The 17,341-nt window shown below is 43.2% G+C and overlaps 2 protein-coding genes across 3 annotated transcripts in view; one reads left to right on the forward strand and one right to left on the reverse strand.

The window, feature by feature from the left end:
* rasl11a (RAS-like, family 11, member A) overlaps positions 1-6,801 on the reverse strand; it is a gene marked incomplete at its 5' end in the record, with an annotated part of 13,481 nt that extends 6,680 nt beyond the window's left edge. The window contains 3 exons of the mRNA XM_083640615.1: positions 4,004-4,086; positions 4,482-4,538; positions 6,639-6,801. Of these exons, the coding sequence (XP_083496741.1) occupies positions 4,004-4,086; positions 4,482-4,538; positions 6,639-6,801 (303 nt within the window). The remainder of the gene's footprint in view (positions 1-4,003; positions 4,087-4,481; positions 4,539-6,638) is intronic.
* A 1,832-nt stretch (positions 6,802-8,633) lies between these two features.
* The window catches only part of usp12b (ubiquitin specific peptidase 12b), a 31,224-nt gene continuing 22,516 nt past the window's right edge, over positions 8,634-17,341 (forward strand). Inside the window, exons 1-4 of one of the 2 annotated variants that reach the window (XM_083639825.1) lie at positions 8,634-8,702; positions 13,940-14,020; positions 14,731-14,814; positions 15,604-15,733. In XM_083639825.1, the coding sequence (XP_083495951.1) occupies positions 8,655-8,702; positions 13,940-14,020; positions 14,731-14,814; positions 15,604-15,733 (343 nt within the window). In that variant the 5' untranslated portion in view covers positions 8,634-8,654. The remainder of the gene's footprint in view (positions 8,703-13,939; positions 14,021-14,730; positions 14,815-15,603; positions 15,734-17,341) is intronic. The other variant, XM_083639824.1, reaches the window with a different exon arrangement.

Consider the following 17,341-nt stretch of genomic DNA (forward strand, 5'->3'; position numbering starts at 1 on the left):
GAGAGTCACCTGTGTCACCTAACCTCATCGAGGTAGGCTACAAACGGATCCCAGATGGCCGAAAACTTCTTGAGTGAGTTGGTCCTCCGGAACCTAAGTCTCTCCATTTGTAGAAGTCATCTCCGTCAACCACAATTGAAAAGAAGGTGTTCTTTCAGAATGAGTTTTTTGGCAACAGTCGTCCCCTGTGTTAGATACTGTTGCACAGCTGTAGGGAAGTTCAGAGAGGACTTCGAGCAGCCGAAGATGGCAAGATGGAAGAGTTCTGCCTCCTGCTGGAGGGTTATCTTGTGTAGGCCTTACATTTACATTACATTACATTACGTCATTTGGCAGACGCTTTTATCCAAAGCGACTTACAATAACACATTTTTTGTCAGCAATAGAACAATCAACTATGGAGCACAGTCTGTGACAACTACAACTTCTGAAGGAACAGTGGCCTTAGATTGGCCTTAGAGTACCAATCAAATATTTTGGCCCAGAATCCTGTAGTGAAGGGGAGAACCAGAAGGCATGAGATAGTGTGCCCTCTGACCCTTGACAACTGTCACACAGGGGTGAGACAGAAGGAAAAAACGTGTGTAACTTATGCTTGGAATAGTGAAGACGGTGAGCAACTTTCAATTGGATCAGCTGGTGTCTGCTGTTAGTCAGTTTCAAGTCTTGAGGCACGGGTCTCAAGTCAAGTTCCAAGTGTAAATGTAGAGCAGCAAGTCAAGTCAGAACAAATCAAGAGTCCTGTCTCAATTTAACATATTACAGAAAACAACCCCCCCCCCCCCCCCCTCAAAGCACTATAGAGGATAAAGACTTGGTTTGATTTCAACTTCAATAGATTCAATCATTCCATACAAATTCAGATTCAGAAAACAGAATTTAAATTCAGTCTTTTCTGACAACCTTTTCAAGTTGTCAGAGAGTACAAGTCAGAGTCAAGTCGCAAGTCAACAGAACCCAAGTCAAGACAAGTCTCAAATCTTCCCTTCATCCATGCAGCAAGTCAAGTCTCAAGCAGTTGAAATTGTAACTCGAGTCAAAGTCCTCAGGCTGTAATTTACTCAAAGGCATTTCGCTGAGACGGACTGCTGTTGATGAACACACCCTGACTGCTTCACGAGATAGAGTGCTGTTGATGAACGCACCCTGACTGCTTCACGAGATAGAGTGCTGTTGATGAACGCACCCTGACTGCTTCGCTGAGACAGACTGCTGTTGATGAACGCACCCTGACTGCTTTGCAGAGACAGACTGTTGTTGATGAACGCACCCTGACTGCTTTGCAGAGACAGACTGTTGTTGATGAACGCACCCTGACTGCTTTGCAGAGACAGACTGTTGTTGATGAACGCACCCTGACTGCTTTGCAGAGACAGACTGTTGTTGATGAACGCACCCTGACTGCTTTGCAGAGACAGACTGCTGTTGATGAACGCACCCTGACTGCTTTGCAGAGACAGACTGCTGTTGATGAACGCACCCTGACTGCTTTGCAGAGACAGACTGTTGTTGATGAACGCACCCTGACTGCTTTGCAGAGACAGACTGCTGTTGATGAACGCACCCTGACTGCTTTGCAGAGACAGACTGCTGTTGATGAACGCACCCTGACTGCTTTGCAGAGACATACTGTTGTTGATGAACGCATGCTGACTGCTTCGCTGAGACAGACTGCTGTTGTTGAACGCACCCTGACTGCTTCGCTGAGACAGACTGCTGTTGTTGAACGCACCCTGACTGCTTCGCTGAGATAGACTGCTGTTGTTGAACGCACACTGACTGCTTCACTGAGACAGACTGCTGTTGTTGAACGCACACTGACTGCTTCAGGGATCACACTTGTGACTTTCCGGTTACAGCACAGGCCAGTCTCTCAAGCCAGATTTCACCATAGTGGCAGTGCCACATATTCCGCCGTTCCAAACTATTACCAAGTCATACAGATGATCTAATATCACATGTAATTGCATTCTGTTTTGTTTTGTTTTTACGGTAAAACTCATCTCAGTTAGCGGGAATGGGACACTTTTCTCTATCACAGCCTACGTTTTTGGTCGAGTCCAGTGATTCTCAAAGAAATTCTCAAAGAATACCAAGGACCGCTAATTCAGTCCACATTAGGGCCACAGACTCCATTTGGACAGTCCACCATTGAGAATCTGAGAATATTTGTTATTGTTAGATTATGATTTTGTCCAGGATCCCATGGCTATCTGTATTGTAGGTAAAAAGATAACAGAGAAACTATGATCAAAACGGTCATTCTAATACATTCTCTAATTGTGTTCACTTCTTGTAAATGAAGTTTAACGATTCCCCAATTTGTTGAGGGATCCCCCCCCCCTCAAAGATCCCTGGTGGTCTGCTGAGAACCACTGGTTTAGACTAGACTGGTTTATTTTGACATGAAACAGCTTTGCCCACAGCAGCTTCAGCCCCCCCCCCTTCCCGCCCCAGTTCCCCAGAAGCTCCATGACCTCTCTGCTCTCCTCACATCACTCCCCCTGTCTTCAGATGCCAGTTCTGTCTCTCTCATCTCATGGGAGCGGTCCACTCTGCCTGGCTGGAGGAGGGGGCTCGTTACGGTCAGCGAGGAAGTGAGCAGCTCAGTCTGGTGTACTGTAAACAGATGGCTGGCGTTCAAGAGCACTCGCTGTCTGGCACGTTGCGCTCATTATACCCGTCATAAGCGAGGAGGAGATGGTTTTAAGGTCGCTTCCTCTCGCATCAAATGCATTCCTGAAATGAAGGAGTTCCTGAGATAAAAGCAGCCGTTTTTGGACCGTCAGAACCGTGGGTCTTTTTTTTGAGGAGTTTGACTTGCAGATTAATTCATTACGGTAATTAATTAATTAATTAATATGCAACACTTTTTTTAAACTGTTTTAACCCAATTCACAACTCAAAACTACGAATGTCAACAAACATTTAACAGTCTCACAATATATTATGTAAAACGTTAAGCTTATGTGTCACATAGGCCTACAGTCAATCACTAGCTATATAAACTGGAAAGACAATACATTTCAATGGCGACAAAAGTATTTTAAAGGTGCAATCTACAATCAATGTGTCACAAGTTGAAACTATTGCTAGCTAATGTTGTGACACTAGCTTTTGATGTGACCGTCAGCATGCTAGCAGCATGGTTAGCTTTTGCTAAAAACAAACTCTACATTCTGCTGCATATATTTTTGTAATCCCTAGTCACAAGAAGGTGCACACAAGCACAAATAAATCGAGCATAGACTGAACACAAATTGTGCATACATTTATAGCGTGGGCATCAAAGCTAAATCAAATAAATCACCAAGTAGGCCTATAAGCAAAGCCAGTGGGTGGCATACTACAAACACAGAGGGCTTTTAAGTGTTTAGATTGCAAGTAATAGGCTAATTTGTGACATTTTTATACAAATAAATGCTACTTTCGCAACTTTCTAAGGACAATATGGCCACCTACAGGTGGTTCACCCAGTGTCGTGACCCATAAAAAAGTGTCTCCCCCTGGTGGTTTGTTCTCACCTCGCTATCACAGCAGGGAAGAAAATAACATCATTTTCGTATGAGTCCATTTTCAAACGATACAAAAACATAAAAAAAAAAAACATTTCACGTGACTAAAGAATGAAAGCAGCCCATCAATATATAGGCTAACCCATAGTTGCTGCATGTGTAATGAATCACTTGTTTGTGATTTTATTTCAAACCACAAGCGTTCATTGATTCTACAGCAAGAAGTTCTCAGGCTGAACATTTATAGTCTAGGCTACTTGTCATGTATAATGCTCATTTCCCCCATGATCATAAGGGCGATACAATTGTTACCACAGCGCGGGCTGTTTGACTGCAACATGCTCTGGGAAGTGCAGTGTCCCGGTTGACCACTCTACAAACGGTTTTCAAAGGTTGATGATGAAAGTAAAAGGTATCTCTCTCTCTCCCTCCCCGCCCCCCACTCCCCCCCCCTCCCTCTAGCGCCCCCCTCCCTCCCTCTCAGTTACCTGGAGAGCGACGCAGGGTGTATCCTGGACCTGAAGAGACACCTCCTCCCCATCCAGAGTGACCTTTCTGGAGTAGAGGGCTCCTGCGGAGAGAGAGACACACGTGTGTGGATGGATGGAGAAATGAATGAATGAATGAATAGCGGGGATTTCCTATAGCAGAGGACATTTTGTAGAGGGAGAGAGGGGATGAGAGAGTGGCTGAATCGGATGGATGGATGGTTTATGTTTTCATAACTCCAGAATCGTTTACATTCTACTTTACTGCTTTGCTATTTTATTATGTATGCTATTATTTCTACGGTTTGATTGCTTATTTTGCATTCTCTTTGCCAGCCTATTATTCTAGTTTCATGTTCGCAGCTGAATACTGTACAGTACTTCTGCTGCTACTGCGGGCGAATTTCCCCACTATAGGATCAATCAAAGGTCTATCTTATCGTAGAGAGATGTGTGGAAAGTAAGTAGGCCTACTCACCGGTGTTGGCTTCGTAATCGCCAATGAACCTCTTGGTCAGAAACCTGACAATTAGAGCTGGAAACAAACGGAAAGAAAAACGACGTCAGGGATGCAGGAAATGAGGTGAAAGGGCGAGAGGATGTAGAGGAACCCCGCCAAAAATCTCGATCCATGGAGCACATAGGTCACATCTTCCTGTGAGTGTTTCATATGGACAGCAGAGTTCCATAAGATGATTGTACTTTGTTTTTTGTTTTTCTAAGCCATAAAGGTTGGGGTATGATCTCTGATCATAGATCATAATAGAAACGATCATCTAAGATGTTTCTGAGGATGTGTTTTGCATTTGCAGGGTACAATGATTTGAGGAATCCTTTATTTGAGAAAATCCAATTGAAGAATCCTGATCTGTTTTGGTTGTCGGAAGGTCATATGTTGAGTTGGCTTTTTGATAAGTACATTTTTTGTTTTAGCCAGATTTATAGAGGGTATGCACACCCACTGGAACACGCCCCCTCAATCGGGAACGAGTGTCAAAATGAGCGTCAAATTCCTCCCTGAGCAGCAGGTGTCACTTATCTAGGCTGATTACTGCATTCAAGCTGAGTCTTGCTGTGACTCAGTGGGCGTGACCCCACAGTGACTTCTGCCTCTGTGACATCACATGCATACCCTCTATAGAAAATGCCTGGCGACGAAGACAGGGAACATTGTACCCAGTATATTGTATCTCTTGGAAAGTGAATGTTTCATTGAAATGCCTTTTTCTTTTCTTGATTCTGTACAAAGGTATATTATGATTTGTTGTGTGGCCATCTTGGCTATTGTAAATATGATATAGTGTCTTGTAAGCCCATATGGGCTGGGCACCCTAAAGTGCATGACACTTAAATAAAAATATCAATCAATCAAAAAATGCAGGGACAGTATTTTTTTTTAAATTGTGTTGTATCTTATCGTATTTTGTCAGTTGTCTTACCTTATCTAATTTTATCTTATCTTATTGCATTACATCTTGGCTCATCTTATTGTATTGTATCGCATCACATGACATCACATTGCATCATATCTCTTGTCTCATTTTATCTGATCTTATCTCATCACATCACATTTTGGTCTCATCTTATCTTGTCTTATCGTGTTGTGTCATGTGTTATCGTGTTAGGATTCCGTTTGCGCAGAAGGCAATGAGCACTAACTTTTCTTGAAATATGGTATTCTGACACAACTTCGCCCACAAGGTAACACTGGGAAACAGGAGTCTCCAGCAACACTTCCAGTATACTGACATTAACATTTAAAATTCCTAAAATCTACTGACCTACTAACCTGCTACAACCTACATATGTGTTCTCAGTAGTGTAAGTACTGAGTGGTTGGAATCTCCTTTTCCCCCCCAAAGACAAATAACTTTTTGTATGGAGCCTTTCAAAGCAGAGATAACTGCCAAGAAAAGTCCCATGAGAAAATGACTCACCAATTCACAGAGTTTGATGTTGCACTCTCCTGTGCATTAGTAAATCATTTTCTAAAGCCGTGACTTGTCTTTGCTTTCCCAACTACATAGCCTACATACATACATACATACATACATACATACATACATACATACATAGGCTACATACATACATACATACATACATACATACATACATACATACATACATACATACATACATACATACATGTTCTCTTGTTAACCTATAGGCCTACTGAGTTTTGCTTTGTCTTGTCTCATTTTATGTAGGCTAGGCTATAATGTCAAGGCATGCCCGTTTTTTGTCCTTATAATAGCAATCATTTAAAAAAATCGATAGTCCTACAGTGTCGCCCTCTGCCGTCCAGGATAATTGGTTTCTATCATTTCTGCTGCTTCACAATCAGAAAGTAGACACAAAGCTACAGTTACAACCTCACAATAAACTGATTATTAGCTGATATAGACGCTAATTGGCAGCGATCATTAATTAGGCTAATTAGGCCTTCCATAAATCCTTTTGAGATGTAAATTTTTAAACGCCCCAGTTCCCATTGAATAATAACCTTTCTATTTATGGCTGCAATATCCATATTGAGTTGAATTTAGGTATTTCACACTTCATTCCTCCGGAGTTCCTTTCCCACAGCAGAGCAGGCAGCAGACAGACAGACTCATAACGCCGTACACCCCCCTACCTGTTTTCCCGACGTTGCTCGCTCCCAAAACCACAATCTTGACGGTTTTGTTCATGGGCACGCAATCCAGCAGAGGGTACTCTGGGATGGGCACCAGCAGAAAGTTGCCTCCTCCGCTGCTGTTCATGGCTGTCTGCGGCACAGGGTCGACGGTCAGCCGCATTGAGCTCCTCTGTCTGTCCCGATGCAGCAGCCTCTGCTCCGGGATGGGACAGTGCAGCTTGTCTCCTTTTCCAGGCGTCCAGTCCGGCTTCCCCTCCGCCCCGAGGAAAAAACACTAGAATATTCCCATAATATTCCTGCAGAGACTATAGGGCTATAGGGGGACTAGAGCGACACAGAGTTTAGTTTTTGGATCTAGTTATAGGCTATAGGGTTTTAGAGCCTAAAATGTAGGCTATTATAATTAGCCTATAGTTTTTAGTGGTAGGCTAATTATTCTCCATATCTTGGCTGTGGTCCAAATTGTATTTCGAAACAATATTTCCCAAATTGCTCAATTCCAGTATCCAGTCCAGCCTTGGGAAAAGAAGAAAAAAAAGTAAGAACAATTTTTTTTATCCTTTTTATCCCGACTCTTTTTGCTGTCTGGTGCGTTCAGTTATGATCGTGTTCAGTAGACTCATATGTCGTCTTATTAAAGAGCTATAGCCTAATCCAAATGAGTTAAAGCGAGGATCGCAGAGATTCCGAGTGCTTTTCTGACTGAAAGAGAGAGAGAGTCGAGAGAGAGAGAGAGAGAGAGAGCGATAGAGAGAGAGAGAGAGAGAGAGAGAGAGAGAGAGAGAGAGAGAGAGAGAGAGAGAGAGAGAGACTTGAATCGGCCCACTACAATATTCCCATGGGATAGTCTAAACTGGGCTCTTTCCCAGCCTGAGACTCTGACACACATCATGTTTCTGTGGCCATTACAGTGAACTATTAGCCTTAAATACTATTAATACCATTACCAATTTGGTCAAATTACACACACACACACACACACACACACACACACACACACACACACACACACACACACACACACACACACACACACACACACACACACACACACACACACACACACACACACACACACACACACAGTATGCTACTCGTGTCCTTTTGTTTCTAGCGTTGGACATCTATGCCTGAATAAAGACAAATCAATTAACTAATTAGTGATTAATTAGTTCGGAGTGTCAATACTGTGTTGTGTGTTTGTTCAGACAGCTAGGCTAGTTTATACAGCCTGATATCACTGATAGGATAACGCAGCAATGCCTTTCATTTTTATTTGAGACCCCGGCCCCTTAATTGTTCTAGACCGTTTTCACGGAATTGTCAGTCCTCCTAAATTATAGAACAAGTATTTGTTTTTAACCTCAGAGCCTCGTTCTCGTCCGGACACAGCGCGACAGAACCCAGCCAGAAAGTCTGTCCGTCCACAGGGTTGCTCGTTTTGGTTTACAGTAAATGCAGGATAAACGCATGTTGTTAGCAACACGAAGGTCCGCCCACCCAGTGCGGCTCCGTGACGCGAATCGAGCAAACTCAGTTAATCAGAGTTCTACGTCGCCGACACTCCCTCGTTGTTTCCAGTTGCTGGTGACGCGAGGTTTAGTCTGGATGGACCACGGAGGCTGGAACCTGTGTAAATTTATCTACAGTATCATAGAATAACACCGGAAGAGTGGTGATTTTCCGTAAAAATAAAAATAAAACAAAGCTTAATAAACTGATCGTGCTGTAACAACAAACAACAAATCAAATACTCAATAGAGTCTTTAGGTATGGGGTGAAACTATAGTTGTAAAATTAATGCTAAAAATAGTGCGTTATGCAAAGTTTATTCAGTGACGATTTCATTTTGAAATACTTGACCGGAAGGTGTATATTATATTCTGTGTGACTTGACACCAGTGACAGCCAGCAGCCAGCCAGCCAGCAGAAGGTTCTCCTCTCGGAACTCTGCAGCCGCATCGGCTCTGACCATTTCAACACCGGGGTTCGGTCCAATATGGCGGCTTACGCATGGAAATACTGATGACAGTCCGAAAGATCGCCTCGATTTGTACGATGGTATGAAACTGCTGCTCCTTCTCTGTCTGGTCTGCTGCCTGGACCAGTTAGCTAGGACGCTATAAGCTAAGCTAGCTTGTCTGCTAGCCTGTGCGCTAACCTCACAGGGCAGTTACATGATCAGACAGGATTTCCAGAAAGTTGTCCAGTTTAGCATGCTAACGGCAGCTCCAGGCTCGCAGGCAACAAAGTAACGTTACGGTTTATTGTGTTATTATGTACAAAGCAGTCTTGGTGGATAGTTGATAGCTAGCCGGGCGTAGGATTGGTTGTTTGTTTATGTGAGGAGAAGGGCAGGGTTGACCAAGGGTAGAAAGCTAGCTAGCTTAGCCTGCTAGCCCCACTTTAGCCACCTCCTGTCTGTCTGTCACAATCGGACATACAGTTTTTTGGGGAAAGTTGTTTGCTCTCTGCCCTCTATTACCACTTGAATAATCACAGTAACGTTATATATCTTTGATACACAACTAGTTGAGTTGTTGCTGATGTAATACGCGGGTCAAAGCTGCGTCAGTGGTTGCAAAACAACTCAGTTGACATTGTTGTGCTCCCTTTTAATGGATGCGATGATGGACAAATGTCCTGTGTTTGTTTGCCGTCCCAGTTGTCAGAGGAAACAGCCTGGATCATTCTGCTGAATGGAGCAGATATTTAGGTTTTGGTGCCTCTCTCTGGCACAGAGTGGTCAGGTGTTAGCCTGTGGAAACCTTTATGTAATCTTGGTATTATACTAACATTAAGGTGTTGAGTGTAAACAGTAGGCGACCTGATGAAAACTGTTTAGATGACAACCTGATGCTTTTGAGACACTGGCAATGGCTTGAATATGTTCATTTGTTGTTGTTCTTCTTTGCCTTTTAAATAACTAGCGAAATACCATGTGACTGGCCATTTTAGTCAGACCTCCATCACAGAGTTGGCATGCAGCGTCTCCTCTTTCTCCCCAGAGGGTTTACTTTTCATACAGCGCACTTCAGTTGCTGCTTACAACTCACCTGTGGGCTCCTCCACTCTGGAGCTCTCCATGGTGCTGAACCTGTCCTGAGTCATTTTTTGGCCCATTTCGTCGGCCCGAATCACCCAACTCAAAAATCCAGCTCCGTCAGGTCACCCGCAGGGGTGCTCTTTACACTTGCCGAAAGAGCCGGCACGATCGCACGTAAAATGGCATAGCTGTGTGGCTAAACATAATTCTGCTCACTCACTCACACACACACACAGACAGACACTTCACATATTCAAGATTCAAGATTCAAGAATTTTATTGTCACTCCGTAGTACAAGTATCACGTGTGAAATTCTTGTGCTGTGAACTCCGTTTACAACATAGTACAAATATAACAGGACATATGAGTGCAAAAACAACAAGAGACACAACAAGCAATAAGGCAGTAGAGTGATAAGACAAGTCAGAGACAGTGGCATTATATAGGATTATAGGATTCTCTCCTGGTAATTTATTACTTTTTGGACCCTGCTACATGTGGAAGCTCCACACATATTAATGCTTTTAAGTCAATCTTAAGCTCTCTAGAGTGGAAAGTCTTTCTCACAATAGTGACGTGACACTTTAGTGATTGGAATAGGGAATTTGTCATGCCCCTCCCTCCACAGGGAGGTCAGGGTCAGTTAGCGAACAGCCACCCCGGGGCTGGCCGGGCTTCAGTGCCTTGCTCATGGACACTGGATTCGTACCGACGTTGGCCTTGAACCCCCAGGGACGATCTCTCCGAGCACTGTATTGCCCATACAGTTGTAGATAAATCAAAGATAGGGAGGTAATAAGTCACCTCATTGGCTCGTGTCTCGCTCCGCTAAAATGGCACAAGTGACAGTGCTGCTCCGTCTCTGTTTATTTTTGCGGCGTAGCTAAGTTACTCAAGCAGGCAGGAGAGCTGGAACAGCTTTAAGCTAGAAGATTAACTTGGCACCGACGACTGTAACTCATCCTGTTTCCAACCACTGCACCTCCTTTCACTGCTGACAGACGCTTAGGCAGATGCCACAGACAAATCTGCTGTGGTCTTTTTAATTTGCTGCCGTGTGAGAGTGTGTATGTGCGTGTGTGTGTGTGTGTGTGTGTGTGTGTGTGTGTGTGTGTGTGGAGATGCTGAAAAGCTATAAGTACTTACTTAGCCAGTGCTGGTGGTTGGTTCATGCATACTGTTGTGAAGACCACACGCTAGGCCACATAACTCATTTAATAAGTGTGGGGGACCAGCATCGTGTGGCAAATGACCAGCAGCCACCAGACCAATGCTAGCCGGACTAAAACCGTATCTGTTTGTCCTCCTGTCGACTTGCCTCTCTGGCAGCCGGCCAGTTGCTGCCTGGAAGATGTTTTCAGATAATACAAAAAAAAAGAAATCTATTTGGCTGCTACTTGTGAAAGTCAGGAGTAGGGTTGTCCAATTGATTATGCAATTGTGCATCACAGTTTTAGTTTCCACAGTTCGTAAGCTTAGAATAGTGGCATACTGGCAACATTGAAATATTGCGTTTGATGTATTACTGCACACTACCAGTCCAAAGGTTAGCCACACCTGATTGAATGTATGTTTTTCATGATCTTGAAGCCATTCTGATGATATAAAGGCTTCTGGCTTACATGCATGGAATTATTTTCTTAGACAAATATAAATAGTAAAGTTGAACCTATCATGTATTAATAAAATTTTTAATTAATTTTGCCTTTCCATCAAGGCAAAGGGAGGCAGCTTTAAATAAGATAGTTTTGATTTTTTTTTTTTATATTTTTTGGTCGCTGCACAAGTCCATGTGTGTTATTCCATAGTTGAGTTGAGTTTAATATTATCATAAAATGTGGAAAATAGTCAACAAAAAGTCATCTGTAGTGTATGTATGTCAGTAGCAGTTGAATATAGTCACAATGCCAGAAGTGCAGCAAAATCATCAAGACCTGAAAACAATATAGCAAAAATAACGGATGATCATAATAGCCATATGCCTAAATCAGTTTAATTTAATCTAGTTTACACTTTCCACCGTGTCCAGATGGGATAAAACCATCTTTTAAAGTGGCTCTGCACAGATCTCACTGAGAGACGGATTGGGTTTGATTCACTTTCAATTCAGTCAAATCAGGGCGAGGATTTTCGTCAAAACTCCAGCGTGGCAAAACCTTTGGTCTGAGAACGTTGTCATCCTGAAATGGTAAACAGATGAGTTGCGATTTACCGTGTTAAATTGAATAAATTGAAAGTGATCACTCTGCCCCCCCCCCACTCTCTCTCTCTTAAGAAAGATAGATCCACTATGTTGTGTTTCCTGACAACAGAGAGCTCTTTGTGTGTTCACAGCCTTGTGCTGTGTGAAGGCCATGTTGTCAGCGATAGATAACCAGCGCTAGACCCACACTGACTTCCTGCTTGTTGACTTCATATTGTCTGCAGTGTGATGAGTAACACTGGTGTGACATGTGACTCGCTTTTATGGAGTCATTCATAAAGAAATCCACTGATGGAAAAGCAACATCATCATCAACATCTCTCTCTCTCTCTCTCTCTCTCTCTCTCTCTCTCTCTCTCTCTCTCTCTGTCTCTCTGTCTCTCTCTCTCTCTCTCTGTCTCTCTCTCTCTCTCTCTCTCTCTCTCTCTCTCTCTCTCTCTCTCTCTCTCTCTCTCTCTCTCTCTCTCTCTCTCTCTCTCTCTCTCTCTCTCTCTCTCTCTCTCTGATGGCTGTGATTGAAAGACTCGTTACATCAGTGTTCATCTTCACACACTTTCCAATGTAGCCAATGAGTCTTTTGATGGAGATCGATCGCCTTTACATTTTGGCAGATTGTAGGCATGGCTTTTTGACTCAATTTAATTCAATTGTTTACAGACTATAAAGATATCTTATTATTTTAGTCGGGTATTAGGCTACGTCGTCGTCGACTAAATAAATCCACTTCAACCGCTCAGCCTTAGAATAGAGAAAACCACGCTTTTACATTTGCAACATTGTCCCAGGTTTCTGTTTTGAAACTCTACACACTCTGCCTCAACACACACACACACACACACACACACACACACACACACACGGCGCGTACACATGGCGCGTACACACACACACACACACACACACACACACACACACACACACACACACACACACACACACACACACACACACACGGCATGTACACACACACACACACACACACACACACACACACACACACACACACACACACACGGCGCGTACACATGGTGCGTACACACACACACACACACACACACACACACACACACACGGCATGTACACACACACACACACACACACACACACACACACACACACACACACACACACACACACACACACACACACACACACACACAACTGGGAACTGCTAAGTAATAAATAAAAGAATAGGAGGTCAAGGATATGTAGCAGGAAACGCAGCAACAACAAAAAAGACGATTGACAAAACCTCCAGAGAAAATAGAACAATGGAGCAGCAGGAACAGAAAACAATGGACTCGCTGGAAAGAGTCTTTTGTTGTCTCTCCTGTTTTAAAGGCATTGTTCGTGACCATGATGATCAATCATGCCTAATTAGTGTCAAATATTTGAGGAACAAAACATTTTTAACTGCACTTTTTGCATCTTGCATCGACATCTTGACTATCTTCAACGCTGCAAAGACATTCGAAATGAAATGAAAATGTAGGGATGGGGCCGATCCGATCCAATATCGGTATCGGGTGCCGATATGGCACTAATTCACGGATCGGATCGGAATTGGAAAAAAAAAAAAAAAAAAAAAATTGCAATTCCAGCACACAGCTGGCCGTAATTTGTGTAATAATGTATAATAGTATCCTTCTTTGCCTTGTATTATTTTCTTAATTTTGTCTGCTTTTTGCAAGGTATATTTAAAAAAAAAACTTTAATTGGCCAAATCTTTGCCTATACTGTATATTCAAGAAAAATATTGGTATCTGCATAATATCGGTATCGGCAGATATCCAAATTCAGGTATCGGAATCGGATCGGAAGTGAAAAAAGTGGATCGGTGCATCCCTATGAAAATGTGCCATAAACCCACTATTATATGATTGTACAAAGTAATATTGCTTAAAAATGACCATACATAATTAATAGTACAACTGTAAATGTGTATATACTGTATATATTCTCATCAGTTTTTACTGCTAGTCTGTACCCGCTGCACTGGATTTCACTGTTTCTGACTGATGCCTCGTCTTCTTCTCCTCCTCCTCTAGGGCGCCAATGCCTCTGCTTTGGAGAAGGAGATTGGACCGGAACAGTTTCCCGTTAACGAGCACTACTTTGGATTGGTCAATGTAAGTGTGGCAGTCAAGCAAATTGATCTTAGCCTCAGGCTGAATCGTGGTCCTAGGAAGGATTTGTCACCGTTCGTTTTCGTCAGCGAGGTCTATTTTTTTTATGAATATATGATTTATTTACTTGTTTTAATCAGGGAAGGATTTTATAGCAAGCGATTGCACACTCTCTTTATACAGAGATGCAGGTGCGCATTTACACACCTTTGCTTACTTACTTGCTCATTCTTTTGAGATCTTTAGATTTTCTTAAGATTTAGATTTTCCAAATTCAAACTTGCCATCTTGTGTCACTCAGTCTAATCACAAATCACCGCCCTTCAAAGCAGAGCTACTGGGAATTGCTTAAAACAATGCTCTCTCTCTCTTCTCTCTCTCTCTCTCTCTCTCTCTCTGTCTGTCTGTCTGTCTGTCTCTCTCTGTCTCTCTCTCTCTCTCTGTCTGTCTGTCTGTCTCTCTCTCTCTCTCTCCTCTCTCTCTCTGTCTGTCTGTCTGTCTGTCTGTCTGTCTGTCTCTCTCTCTCTCGGTCTGTCTGTCTGTCTGTCTGTCTGTCTGTCTCTCTCTCTCTCTCTCTCTCTCTCTCTCTCTCTCTCTCTCTCTGTCTGTCTGCCTGTCTGTCTGCCCCTCTCTCTCTCTCTCTCTCTCTCTCTCTCTCTCTTCTCTCTCTTCTCTCTCGCTCTCTCTCTCTTCTCTCTCTCTCTCTCTCTCAGTTTGGCAACACCTGCTACTGCAACTCGGTGCTGCAGGCCCTGTATTTCTGCCGGCCGTTCAGGGAGAAGGTTCTGGCCTACAAGGTAAGAGCACAGCTCCACCAGCCAGCAGGGATCCAGTCCATCTCTACCCGCTGGAATGGCTGCATGCACTAACAGCAGGCACTTTGATGATAGCCGATATAGGAGTGTGCACTTTGGGAACACTGATGAAAGAGTAGGAGCTCAGCCAACACAACATTAGAGGGGAACTGTAGGAATATTGAGTTGCAGATACTTAATTCATTCTTCAGAGAGACTTTCAAAACCCTGTAAGCATTTCTGCTTCCTTTTACATCTCACCTGGATTAAATAATGAACGGAATTTAATAGAGGATTCATTAATAACAGAATCATTTTCATCTGGACTCACCGGGTCTGTCCACTTGGATGAAAATACCTCGTTATATTTTTGTACACTCAGTGCAGCAATTATGTTGCAATATTGTTATCGCTATCTTATGGCATTTATTAGGTTGGTTTGGGCGGATATTTAGTTTGATCGAATATTGCGGTTATTATTGTTAATAGCCTAGACATTTGATGTCATTTAGAAGTACTCAAATTCAAAAGTAATATTCTTTTTAATATACCGTAATCACGATATTTTGGCAGGATAGCATCACTATATTACATTTTGGATATCAGAATCAGAATCAGCTTTATTGGCCAAGGTATGTACGCATACAAGACATTTGAGACAAAGACATGGATGGTATCTATATATAGTACATACCCAGGTCATCCCAAGACAGGGACCGTCTCTATGTATACATACACGGGTCATCGCAAGACAGGGACGTGTGCTCACCACCTGTCCCGTTCGCCCTCCAGGTGCAGCCTCGGCGAAAGGAGTCGCTCCTCACCTGCCTGGCCGACCTGTTCAACAGCATCGCCACGCAGAAGAAGAAGGTGGGCGTCATCCCGCCCAAGAAGTTCATCTCGCGGCTGAGGAAAGAGAACGGTGAGGATGGGAGAGAGGGATGCTGCTTCAAACGTCAAGACGTTTTGCCTCAAAGATCGACGAGAAGTGGAGATCTTTGAGATTTGTCGACGTCACTGCTCAGCTAGAAAGTGCCGCTGTCGCTGCTGCAGGACATGTAAAATAGAGCTGCAACAATGAGTCGTTTGACAGAAAATTAATCGCCAACGATTTTTTAAATAATTGATTCATCTTTTAGACTTTAAAAAAGTACAAAAATTCTCTCATTCCAGCTTCTTAAATGTTCAGTTCAGATATGTTTATAGCCCTTTATCACACATGTCTCAAAGGGTTTTACATAGCATCACCACAGTCATATACTAGGGCTGTGCAATAAAATCGATACGGCAATATATCGCGATATTTTGCCTGACGATATTGTATCGATATTTGGACGCCAAGTATCGATATATAAAAAAAAAAAAAATTGTGCAGGCCATGCCATGCCAGGCCACCGGGCATCTGCATCTGCTGATTCCCACCCCTAATCGATATACTGTATTGATATTTCCCATATGGATGTTTTTGCACAGCCGTGTGGTCAGTGACACAATAAGAATATTTTTTATGTCAGTGCGTTCAGTAACACACTCAACACTCAGTAGTTTTGACTCAATTTGTCCACTAAGTTATCTTTAGCTGTATCTTTAGCTCTATTATTTAATTTTGAGTAAATTGTGTAGAGTATTGCAATATAATGTATATCGCAATATGTATTGTATCGCAATGTATCGTGATACAATCGTATCGCGACCCATGTATCGTGATACGTATCGTATCGTGAGGTCCTTGCCAATACCCAGCCCTATCATATACTGTACTGTACTACACTACATCATATATCTACACACATCGGTCATATACATCACATGCATACTACACTATTTACTAGATGATATACATTACAATACTACACAAACACAGCATGTCTCTGGACTGTGGGAGGAAACCACTAAACATGGGGAGAACCAGCAAACTCCACACAGAAGGAACCGGGGTGGAGATTTGAACCCACGACCTTCTCGCTGTGAGTCGACAGTGAATGTGAATATTTTCTTCTATGACAGTAAAGCTATTGGGTTGTGGTCCCTTGGTCAGGACAAAATAAGACATTTGAGGACGGCATCTTGGGCTTTGAGGGAAAAGTTGACATATTTTATATAGACCAAAACGACTAATCAATTAGTCGTTTGGTCCAAGTATACAACCAAGTATAGTTTGGTGACAAGCTGGAGAGACAGTTGACGGTCGGAGAGACGACATCTGGTACGGGATGGGATTAGCACCCCAGCCTGGCTCTCTCGTGAGGGAGAAATCCACAAACGCTACGGATTAGCCTCCTGAAAATCTGTGCAAAGATCGGCGCGGCCTGGGCTCCTTCAGGCTAGAGCGAGGTGCTCGCCGCAGGCGAATGACGTGCAGCGCACAGGCCTTCTTGAGGCGTCCTCTCTGCCCACGGTAGGATTGCCTTTTTCCACGGGAGGGTCTGGTGAGACGTAGGAGGAGCCCGGCCTGGAGTCACCCACACAGGGCCTTAGAGCCTCCATGCACCGAAGGGTCTTACAATACTGCGGTGTAGCACTAAACTCT

The sequence above is a fragment of the Poromitra crassiceps genome (assembly GCF_964638095.1).
Source record: "Poromitra crassiceps genome assembly, chromosome: 7".
NCBI lineage: Eukaryota > Metazoa > Chordata > Actinopteri > Beryciformes > Melamphaidae > Poromitra > Poromitra crassiceps.